At 38.7% G+C, this 12,195-nt stretch overlaps 1 protein-coding gene across 3 annotated transcripts; it reads left to right on the top strand.

The window, feature by feature from the left end:
• Positions 1 to 4,015: 4,015 nt before the first annotated feature.
• On the top strand, positions 4,016 to 10,662 carry LOC112576224 (histone-lysine N-methyltransferase SMYD3-like). Of its 3 annotated transcripts, none has more exons than XM_025258520.1 (13): positions 4,016 to 4,194; positions 4,698 to 4,761; positions 5,183 to 5,293; positions 5,678 to 5,744; positions 6,310 to 6,440; positions 6,810 to 6,880; positions 7,370 to 7,478; positions 7,825 to 7,947; positions 8,444 to 8,486; positions 8,790 to 8,882; positions 9,192 to 9,369; positions 9,763 to 9,871; positions 10,494 to 10,662. In XM_025258520.1, the coding sequence occupies exons 1-13, from the start codon at positions 4,040 to 4,042 to the stop codon at positions 10,608 to 10,610; spliced, it is 1,371 nt and encodes a 456-aa protein (XP_025114305.1). In that variant the 5' UTR covers positions 4,016 to 4,039; the 3' UTR covers positions 10,611 to 10,662. The 3 variants fall into 3 exon arrangements, with proteins under 3 accessions (XP_025114305.1, XP_025114304.1, XP_025114303.1); XM_025258519.1 differs by having other exon boundaries at positions 8,787 to 8,882; XM_025258518.1 differs by having other exon boundaries at positions 8,444 to 8,495.
• The last annotated feature ends 1,533 nt before the right edge of the window (positions 10,663 to 12,195 follow it).

Here is a 12,195-nt window from a genome sequence, read left to right as displayed (position 1 = left end):
TGTCATTTCCAACTTTGGCATTCATGTCGCCCATTATGATCTTCAGGTCTCGTTTTGGAGTACGAACAACCAGTGCTTGTAGGGAGTTGTAAAAGTCTTCTTTTTCCTCATCGGTAGCTGCGTTGGTAGGTGCATAGCACTGGATTATTGTGATCTTTCTCCCTTTGGAGTTAAACCTGGCTGACATTATTCTTGGGGAGACTGGTTCCCATGCTACCAGTGCTCTTGCGGCCTCTGGTGTCATGAGCACTGCAACTCCTTGTGTGTGTTCATGGTCAAGGTCGTCATGTCCGGAGTAGAGAACAGTCTCCCCTGACGAAAGTCTGGTCTGACCGTTGCCATTCCACCTTGTCTCGCACAGGCCGAGGAGCTTGATGTTATAGTTTTTCATCTCCCGTGCTATCTGAGCTGCTTTTCCACTCTCGTTTAGGGTTCGGATATTCCAGGTCCCTATCCTGGTTTTTGCCTTGGCCGTGAGAAGATGGGTCGGCGAGCTGGCTTCCCGAGGGCTTTCACCAGCACGCGTCATAAGCCCCTCCGAAGAGGAATCTTCCAGTCGAGGCTCCAAATTTACAGTTATTGTGCTTGCGGTTTCTGTAACAATAACTTTTTTACATGGTCAGGTTGTTAGCCCAACCACAACCTAATTTACCTCTAGGTGAGGTGTCCACCTTCGTCGCCTCTTACGACACGCCTGGCTGGATGGCTGAGTGACCCTATTCTTACAGTGCTTGCTAGGCAAGCATACATACCCCGGGGTCACACAGGGGGTATACGGTGGTAATTAATTATATTAAGTATGGACGGATGGACGGAAAGGGCAACAATTGCCAAGAACCAGGTAGTGGATATACACAGCACAAGCTCAGCCTGAAGTGGGTCAGTGTTACATTTCGATGTTTACTCCGTCATATGGTGATGTCAGCAGTGACGACAATGTACTATGACGTAGAAACGCTGTGGACGAGGTACTGAAGTACAAACAAAAATAAATGTTAATAAAGGAAAATAAGACCACATATCCACAACCACCGTCTGCAGGCACCACACTCCGAGAAAATTCACTCGCAGATCAGTATATCACATATATGCACACATGATCGGTCTAAAGCAGAACGACGACAAACAATCCACTGAACGAAGGTAAAGATGAATCTGCACAGAACGGTCACCACTGAACCACTCCCACATAACAGAACCAAAACCGAGGTCACCAGAGTGAAAGAGCAGCACAACCAAGCTGTTGCAGCCAGGCACACTACAAATTTAAGGTGACAGCGAAGCCTCGGTAAGCAGCAATGACCCATCAGGCAGGACCGAAAATCAAGTAGTTACCACCCATCCGCCATCTTCATACGTATATTATAAATATATAGCATACCTTATTCCCCTATTTTCTTTTCTTTGTTGACAAAGGTTTTCTACCTTCATTTAGTATGCCCAGAGAAATAGCCACATGAAAATTGTAATAAATATTTGATGATTTCAATTGTCACGTTTTCCACTGTACCAGCATTTCTCATTAAATTTAAATATACAATCCCTTTTCACTGTTATCATTTCTTTTCTATTGAAAGATGTAACAAGTGATGTAACGAGTGTTTTCTTAGACTAAATAGGGAAAGTTCAAAACATACCAGATTTTTTAAAACAGTTAAAACTCTGAATGCGCAGTTTAAAAAAAAAATAACGGCCTTAAGATGAAAACATGAATTTCATTACTTTTGGAAAAAATATTATGAGGAGGTCACTTAAAGAGCTAGATTACATTTAGTGTTGATACTGCTTCTGCAAGCTGGAATCCATTGTTTCAAGACAGCATAGCAGCTAATAACAGTACAACTTCATTTCCCCATTGGCTTTATTTAACAGGCTCCGCTACGTCTGTAACGTTTCCTGCCTCCCCTGTAACTGTTGTAACACGATCGGAGATCAATGGCAAGTCCGCTGGAATTGACACAGAAGATATATCAGGAAGGTTTCCCCAACCCACCTCCGCACGATAAAGGGAGATAAGATCACAGAACTTCCTCGCAGCCAACTGACTTCTGAGCAGGTCCCGTGGACAAGCCCTGGATTATCTTCCCATGAAAGGGACTTAGGTGAGCATGTCAGCTTTTCCATCGAATACGTGGAAATAATTGGATTGAAAACAATGAATCCTCCCCGGGAAGGAACGTTTGCCTCCAAATGACAAGCGAGAATTGAAAAGGCAAACTGGATCATGATTGAAAACCATTTCTGCGATTCATTTGATGGCGCGCACTGTCAAAGAAGCACAGGGTGAGAGACAGGAAATCAATGCCGAGCTATCAATCACTAGGTAATGCAGGTGAAAGGGTCTGGACCGGCGGTCGATCGAAGTTGCGGCACACTTGACAAGCCAAGGCTGACGCTGAAAGGTGCGTGGTCCGGACCGTCTGGTGACAACACTTCATGTGACAAAGACCCAGACAGCTTGCTGACAACAGTTTCTACAATGGCCCAGTTCAGGACAACACCTTCTGCCAGTAAACCGGACGGAGCCGGCAGTTTCCCCTGAAATGTTGCGTTGTAGGGCAACAATAGATATTTTGACAGTGAAGAATATTTTAAAGGTTCACTAGAACGCAAAATTATATTTAGATAATTGCAATAATTAATTAAAATACTACGATATTCCGTAATCTGAGTAAATAATTGTTCCTTCGAGGAATAAGAGTTCCTTTGAACATTGCAGACCTTGGGATTTGGAAAGAGGATAAGACTTTAATTTCCCACGGCACCTTTAAGTCACTCTAGACTGGTTTAGCTTCGTTTACATGCACTTGTTGGACTAAATGATGAACGTGACATTATATATAGAGGTGTTGTAGCACGTGGTACGTGTAGGTAAGGGATTTTGGGTGTCCTCCAACTAGTGTATACAAATTTGCATTAAAAGGTTTTCTGAAATAATACAAATAGTCCACAGACTGCCACTAATTCTCTCTGGTGTTGGTTTATTTGTCTCATATTCACACGCAGGCAGACGCGCAGCCATCCACACTGCATCTAACCATCGTTTGGCTGGCCTCTGCGAGCGCATGTGTGCATGCACGTGCTCAGCTGTATTAATGGGCCTCCATCTGTCATTCTCGCACCGGGGGTGATCCTTGCCCAGTCGGAATCACTGACAACTCTTTTAGTTACCTTCTGTTCGGAGCTTGAAAGCTGGCAGGACAATTTTCCACAGAAGTTTTTGTATGGTGCCAAAGATCAAAACTATTGATTTGCATGAAAGCATGATCATACTTCGCATGGTGAACTTAACACATTCGGTAAAATGCTTTACACACTTTCTGTACTAATCATCATAACAGTTAATTTTCATGTAGCAACAGGACCTCAGAGTTTCTGACAGCTACAACCTGTAATGAAAGAAGCAGATTTCTTTTCGTTTGTTATTCCAGATCATGTTTAATTAATTAATTAATTAATTAATTTTTTGTCGTTTAAGAAGTTGCTAGTAGCTCCAAAATGAACAAAATCTACAACGATTATAAGCAGAGGAAACTGGAACCACGTCATCATTTGAGAGTGTACCCGACAGCTCGTGGCAAGGCAATTTTATTGTTTCTCCTTTCACTATTAACAGCCAGCAGCTTCTCTCAGTACTCTCACCTATCCCCTTCCTTTGATCTGCTATACACAAAGGCAACCTTCGCTGTTTGTCAGGAGAGATGAAATCAGCCAGGTGACACCGCGGGTCCTCCTAAGTCTCTGTCCTAAGCCAGTAATTTTTATATATGTAGTCTATGTCTTTACATGGACACTGAAAAATTTCAGAAACACAACGACTTATTTGTAAATGCGAGTACTCTGTAAAACTTATTTTACCTCCTTTATTTTAGTTGTTTTGTTTGCAATAAAACTCGTTCAGATGTTTTTTTACTTTTAAAATGACTTAAAACGACAGAGTTTAAACGTTTTCCGACCAACAGGGAGGCAATAGAGAGGAAAAGGGACACTAATCTTGGTTTCTCTAGCAGTCATCAAGAGTTACGGGCCTGCACGTTTGATGAAAAATCGTCAATATATCTACAATAAATCTGTGCGTCAGTGTTCTGGAAACATGGGGTACAAAAAGGGAGATGTCATTATGACTTCGGAACCTTATGCACATGTTCTGGCCTTGCGACACCGCTCCGAGAGATGTAGTTACTGCTTAATGAGGTATACGCACAACACTCAATGCATGCCTTGGACTCGTAAGACATCACACATTGTATGCAATAGCAACGCATTTAGACAGTCATTTTCGCGGGATGTTTTTGCTTCTCTGTTGACGCAGTAGATACTTTAAGGTCAGAATCACATATTGTCTACTTTAGCAAATGTGAAGGCAAAAATGTATGTAATTTACACAAACAGTTTGGCTGTAGTCATAAGTATTTAGACAAAAAACTTATTAACAACCGAGTAATTAATGCTACTTAACTTATCTGTCAAATCTAAAAAAAAACACCCCAAGCCCTAAATGCTCATAAATGTTCATAAATGTTAGTGTTTAATGATACAACCTCTAGCACAATCAGTACTGTAAAACATAAGTTTTTTTTTTTGGACAGAAAGAAAAATGTGTACTTAAAAGCAAGGTGTGCATCAAAATTATAAAGCATTGTATTTGTATATGAATATTTCAACAGTTTATACAGTGTACATCTTTATTTTATCAGAAGTGCAGATTTGAAGAGATGTACAGCATGCACCCAGCTACGATACTGTAGCAAAAAGTGTCAGGTAAGTGTAAATAATATATATGTTCCTATTTCTAACCATTAGAATGAAAAACTTAAAACTGTTTGAAGTTTAAAAAAAAATCTGAATCGTTATTAAAATTGACATGCATCATCATAAAGATAATAAAGATCATCATCATAAAGATAATATAATGTGGTTTTAAAAATGTTCCTGTCAATGCTTTATTCATTTATGACAAACAAGTAGGAGTTACCTCTATAGAGGTTTTACTGTTCTCATTGTAGGGACTTGTAAATCTGCTCTTCAGATATTTAACTTAGTGCACTATGAAAATTTTACCTTTTTTTAATTTACATACCCCATTTATTTATATTAAAGTTTCATGGTGGTCTAGAAAACCATCCACCAACCCTTAATTACAGCAAAGGTCCTAAATAGCAAATTAATACCATACTTCTAGAGAGCAGACTGGTCTGTACACAAGCTTGAGTGCCAGTGTCTGAAGAAAGTAGCACCCAACACACCGACTGACAGTGTGCTGCTTATGCTGAGGCTAGTCTTGAAATATCTGGTAAGTTTGTAATGTTATCAATCTTAGCAAGAGGAATAGCACTGTAGAGCTTTTTGTCTAAAATTGAAATACTTCCAAGGGCTGTATTCCATAAATAAAATACTGTATAAACACTTTTGTTCAAGTGCATTGAGAAAATGTGCTATAAGTAAGTTTTTTAATCGTGATTATGGTGTCCAGTTAAAAAAAAATCATTTTCTACATACTGTCAATGGCAAAACAAAAATGAAATTATTGTAAATACAAGCTTCTTAACAGTACTGCAAAATATTGACTTTGATCATAGCAAAAACAGAATGAGACAGTTTATAAATGTTTTGTTAACTAGATAGTTTTTTTTAAAAAGAAGTGATTTTTACTTAAAATACTGTGGGCTTCACACAGAGTGGTGATCACCTGAAGAAAGTGTATGGAGATCCAGGATTGAGAACATTTGCACACATGATGTCACGTGAGTGAAAAAAAAAGAGGCAGTATGATTGATGTTACCATAATGACTGCACCTTTCAGTTAAAAGAACTTAACCTTCTTAAAATTTATTATCTTTATTTTTTATTTTTACTTTTTTTTTTTACATGTCTACCTATGTGTCTTTTATCCTTCATGCACTGATAACGCCAAGTAGTAAAGTTTTCAGAGAATAAAAAAGTAAATTAAAAACCATTATAATCCATTTAAAAATAAAGGTGGAAAAACTTTCTGTAACCTTTCTGTTTAATATAGATTTTAAATATGACATTTAAAAATTGTTTTCAGAAATGTAAACACTTTTTTGTGATTTTTTTGGGCATGATAATGTACTTTGTGTTTGAATCTTAAAGAAAAAAAAGGTAGTATGCTTCATATAGTGGCCTAGATAACAAAGTTTTCTTTATAGATTGAATGCTTGTTGAGAAAGAAAGATTGGAGCCTCTTTGATTTGTCCATGCTGATATAGCTGTTTCCAAATCACAACACATAAGTAACACATTGGTTTCCAGTTGCTCTCAAAGTCCAGTGCTTTCCCTTGTGTACAGATGCTGAAGAGATCAAGAAAGATGCTCAAAGGTGTGAAGCGTTCGCCAAGATTTGTCATACCTTGGCTCTTTTGGCTGGCTCACACATAACTCTCCCATCAAACCAAGAACTTTTGGATATTTTTGGCAAAGTATTATTATCCTAATATGTAGTTCCATTGATAGGCAGAGTATTTGCTGTTGAGATTAATGTCACTAAAGTATTGAAATATTTCATTACATAAAAGTGTAGTTTATATTTTGTATTCCAGAATGAGGTGGAAGTGTTTAATAACTGTGGTAAGATCTCAGTGTTTCTGACTATATACTGAGTAGCTGGTGAGTGTAGGAGATATTATTGTGCAAATTTTGAAAAATATTTACAAACCTAAGGTTGCCAATACCTTCAGTAAATATAATTAAGCATTTTATCCATACTTACAAAGCTAACAAAAAGAGCAATTAGCATTTTTGCATAGTAAATGTAGACTTGATGCAAGAGATTTTTGCTATGTCCTCAGATGGTTGTCAACACTATCACCATTGCTACCGAGGATTTGCACGAATCCTTAGGGGCAGGAATCTACCTGAGGTGTGTTTGTTGGTCTTTATGATTTCACTTTAAGGCTCTTTTGATGTTGATAAGTCTTAGCACACTGGAAATCATTCAGAAGTCTGTGTGCATGCTGAACACAGTGACTTCAACATATTGTTTATAGGATGCTCTACTTATTTGTATAGTATACATCCAATTCAATTTTATTCATTTTATACCAAACTTCAGATATAAGCATTCTTATGTTAAAAGTATATTAAATGTTGGATTGAAAGGTTGTGAAAATTGTGCATTGGCGTAGAGGAGGTCCATTCAGTCATCTGGCTAAGTAACGTGTAGTTTTGATCTAAACAGATAACTGAAAAATGGTGAAGATGCACTTGAAGTGATTGACTGACCAAAGTGAATGAAGCTTATTTTGTGGAATTAGTAGTTTTCCAAAGTGTTAGAAGCTGCCATTAGGATTTGTCAACAATTAAACGAGTGTAATTGTTTTTATTGACAGTATTATGCTCTCATCTTCAGTCCCTCCTTGCTGGATCACAGATGCAGCCCTAATTCAGTCATGACTTTCCAAGGAAAATCCCTGCGCCTGTCAGCTGTGGAAAACATTGCTTGTGATGATATAACAAAAGTAAGATTGTGTAAATGTCAAAGGAATATGTGAATACATTACAAGGGCATCGGCTAACAGGAACTGATAAGGGAACTTGTAACAGGGAACATTGTTAATTCAGATGGTGGTGGCTAGCAATTATTATTATTTATGAAATGAAATGATTCCTCAGTCAAGATAGGCCCATTTTCTGATGATGATGGATGATTATTCTGATGTCTCAGAGTTTTTGTTTCACACACAAACTCCTTTTTCTTGAATTCGCAGGGCAAGAAACTGTTAAAATCAAGAAAAAGGCCACATGTGATTGTGTATTTTGCTAGTGCAAATCTTCATTCAAGCATGGTTGTAACATCCCTTGCAGGTGGCTGACCATGTCTTTGTGAGCTACATTGACCAGCTGGCCCCCTCCTGGGTGAGGCAGGCACAGCTAAAGGAACAGTATTACTTCCTGTGTACATGTCCAAGGTGTGCTAACCCATCCCTAGTAAGTGTTCTACTTGGGTCTGGCCTTTAGTCCACTTGCTAATTGTGTAAAATGGCTCCAGAAATTCATAGCTCAGGTAAAGAGAAAAAGTAGATTTTTGCTTTCAGTTTCTGTATTTTTGCAAAGTTTCTTTGTTTACATGCTAGATTGAAAACCATTGCTGAAAATAAAGTTCTGAAATATGCTTGTGGTATCAGTGCTAGAACTAAAAGTTTATCCTGGAAAATGTCAGGGAAAAGTCGCAATTTTGTTTTTGTCATAGTAGTACAGACCATGTGAAATGTTGAAAATTAGTTTTATTACACATGATCTTACAGCTGTCAATTTAGGAGGGTGAGATACTAGCGGTGCAAAAATTTCAGTTGTCATTTACTTCTGCATACAGGCATCAGATAACTGTTGCCTGAAATTCTCCTGCCAGGAAATGTTCAGGACAGTTTACATTTTTCTTTGTACAATATTCTGCCTCATCTTCAGTGTTTTTTTTGTAATACAGGACCAGCTGATGACATCAGGTATAAAGGAAGAGGCTGAAACAAGTGAGAATAGGTTTTGCATGTTTTTTTCTGTATTTTTGTCTTGAAGTTCTTCATAAATATTCCATTGTTTGTGTACAGAGGACTTCTTGTCAGGATATTACTATTCATGTAAACTAATTCAGAAAGTACTAAATTATGTAAGGCTCTTATTTGCTTATCTTTAATAAAGATATCATGAAATAGGTTTTCCTTCGAAGACAACTTGTGAAACGAATTAAACATTAACTGTATGACAGTAAAGAAAGTTAAAATATACATTGTTGCTTATTCATGAGGAATGTTTCAATGGTTGCCTGACAGCAGACGGGAAATGTGTGTCAAGAGAAGGCAAAACAGAAGCCGAACGAGCATGCCAGGACCTCTTGCAGACAGTCTCAGACATGCACAAATCAGGAGGTGGGCTTATGCTGTTGGAAGTCTGTTGATCCCCTGTCTAAGGCTGATGAAAGTCAGCTCTCAACCCTATATTTTGATTTTCTAAGGCAGTTTAAAATTGCATGATTTAATTTTGTAGAGATTGTAACAAGTGTTGACATTTTTTTCACAAAGACCCCCAAAAAGCACTAAGTTGCTTCCCTTTACTGATTTTACCTTACGTGAACAACAATTTATGGGTTATTTTGTTTTTCTTGTTATTTACATCATCTGAAACAGTTTGGGTAAATATTTTCCACCAGTATGATTGTCGTCTGTCATTACTTGCAGCCAGTGAGGAGCAAATTCTCTCTCTGTGTGAGGAGTGTCTTAGCAAAGTAAAGCATCAATTGCCACCATTCAACGTTAGCCATCTGCGAGTTCTGGACTGTGCACTTGATGCTGCCATTAGATGTGGCATGTGGGAACAAGCTCTTTCATATGTAGTTGTAACACTTCAACCATACAAGTCAGTATTAACAAATGAGCATATTTACTGTTATACTAGTGCCAGCATAATTAGTATAATAAGAATTTGCTATATTGGTCCCTACAAGAACCTGTTAATAATTTTTTAGTGTGGTTGCACATGTATTATGTATGATGAATTATTAATATTATGCTGTACCTACAGTTGAGGTAAAATGTTACTGTAAGTTGCTTTTCCCAATGAACTCGAGTGAAGTACTGTAGCACATGCTATACTTACACTCTGGACAATATACTTATTTTTTTTTCCCTTGAACTTATTGAAAGTACTACAGTGCATATTGGTAAGTAGTGACAGGGGTAATTGCAACAAAATTAATCTAAGCTTTAAAATTTTAGAGTTTAATGTATATGAGTGCTTGCATGCATGCAGAACACTGTATCCTGCAATGAGCCCAAACACTGGACTTATGTTGATGCGAGCAGGCAAGCTACAGCTATATTTAGGGCATACTGAAGAGGCCTCTGTATCTCTAAGGGAGGTAAAGATTTCCTTAAGCCCTTGATCTTTTTTTTATCTACTCACACGCCTTTGTAGGCATGACATTAATTAGCTCTGTTTCATTATTTTAATATTTTGTATGAACCCTCTGTCTCTTAAGTTGTATTTGTGGACAGCCACTATTTTGATTGTAAGTACACAGCACAATTTCAGAGACCACAAATACAAGAATAATGTCTGAATTTACATGTCTGGGTCCGTACAGTGTGTTGCTGCCTGGTATGTTCATGTTCAGTTGGAAGTATACTTCTTTGATGTTACCATATTTTAGGACGTGTCTGTTATGGACAGTCAAATCAAACGTAGCTTTTGCTACATTTCATCTGACTACCTTGTACATAGACAGGCACAGCAGCTGCCACTGACACACTTAACATCAAAGCTGAAAACAAATCATCAGCTTTAATTATTCTAGCTCATATTTGTAGTGCTAGAGCCATAGCCTGGATTTGTATCTTCATTTTTCTTATCCCTGCCTGTGTACTTGTTTGTATATAATGTGCAAGCTTATGACTATGCAAGTGTAACCTGCCAACATATTTATTATATTTTTGTACACAGAAAAGTTCACTTTTTCATTAGAATTTTGTGATCTGTCTTAGGCTGAGGCGATACTATCTGTGACACACGGCCAGCAGAGTGACCTGTATCAGGAGCTGAGAGACCTTTTAGACCAGTGTCGGGAAGGTTCAGAACTGTCACAAACCACATCAAGTTGATATATAAAACTTACACAGATTTGGCAGAATAAAGGGGTTTTATAAAATGAAATATAAACCATCTTGTCCTTCTGATGAGCATGTCATTTGTTTGTGAGAGGCAGCATGGGTTTTTATCTGGCCAATAAATTGGAAACTTATCCTGTCCCTCAATTTCTTATGGAATCTGTCCAGTAGAAGGACGATAACGTTTAATAGGTTAAACGCATTAGGATCTTTCAATTACCAAAACATTATAACAAGCTTAACAAGCCCATCACAAAAATGCGCTCTATTTTGTTTTCGGTTGATAATTTGAGAGTAAACTTTATAATGACACATTTGCTATGTTCAAGAAATTTAAAATACTACAAATAAAGTTAATTGGGAACAATTGATGGTTTGGTTAAGTGGAAAAGTGCTTCCACCTAGAGGTGATTTCGCACTACGAGGGGGAAGGAAACTGGAGTACCCATAGATATAACCTCCGACGGCTGACCCAGCGAATATGTCACAGAGAATGGCCTGGGACAAGCGAGACCTGAACTCGGGGCCTCTCTGCACTGGTGACAAGCCAGGGTATTGCGGGGGAGACTGCACTGAAATATGCGAAAGAACTGACGGGGTGGCACAGTCCAGCGACGGAGGGAGTTCTATGAGAACCTTGCTTAAGACCTCAAAGCCTGCCAGCCCGGCAGACTGAGAACTATTATGGGATTTTGAGACAGGTGGGTTCGGGAAAAATAAAGTGGCGAGAATATCGTAATAGACTGCGAATACCCGAGGATCGGTTTGTAATCACAGTAAGCGGCACAGAAATTGCTGGTCATCATAGAGATCACCTGGGTAACCGCCACAGATTAAGTGCTGTGATCTTTGAACCCATGGTCGGTATTTGATTAGACCACTGCTCGGTATACACCTGCACATACACCCTGAACCCTGCTTACGTATTAATAGACCAAGGTAATGTTTTCTTCCATATGCATTGTATTTCAGGTAGAATTTTGAAATAAAGACCCACAGGTATTGCACCAGGTAGCATAAGGTAACAAAGAACGGTTCATACAGTAATAAACAACTATTGCAGACAGGTGAATGGTGAGCTCAGGCGGCTGTGTACAACTCTTGGGAAGACTTGTAGACCTACAAGGGCATTTGGGTGAGTGATCCTGAAAAGCTTGAAGAGTAAGACTTATTTTAAAAGCACTTAACGCCGAAAGCTGCCAACAATACCGAGGGCAAACTCTGAAAGCCCCTGTCGCTCTCGCAGGAAGATATATTGATAGATGAAAGGCAGGTGAGAGCGGTTAGACGGTTTAATTTGTGGGCCTGCAGTTTGGAGCCAGGTGAGGCAAGCAAGGACATGTTGGAGTCCACAGTTTGGTGAACTTACAAATTCTGGAATATCCAAGCAATCAGCGGTTTGCAGGCGGTTAGGGCAAGAGGTTTGGGGGAATGGGGTTGCGCTGAGGTCGGGTGGAGGTGGGCGTGTCAAGAAAGGTTTTCTAGCTTTTGATGGAAAAAGGCATTAAAACCTACGGCCCAGGGATTCTGTGATCCCCCCGCATTTATGACAAATGAAGGGACTGGAACAATAACTGCA

Source organism: Pomacea canaliculata, linkage group LG11, assembly GCF_003073045.1.
Source record: "Pomacea canaliculata isolate SZHN2017 linkage group LG11, ASM307304v1, whole genome shotgun sequence".
NCBI classification, from domain to species: Eukaryota; Metazoa; Mollusca; class Gastropoda; order Architaenioglossa; family Ampullariidae; genus Pomacea; species Pomacea canaliculata.
This window is presented reverse-complemented; position numbering and strand designations above follow the sequence as displayed.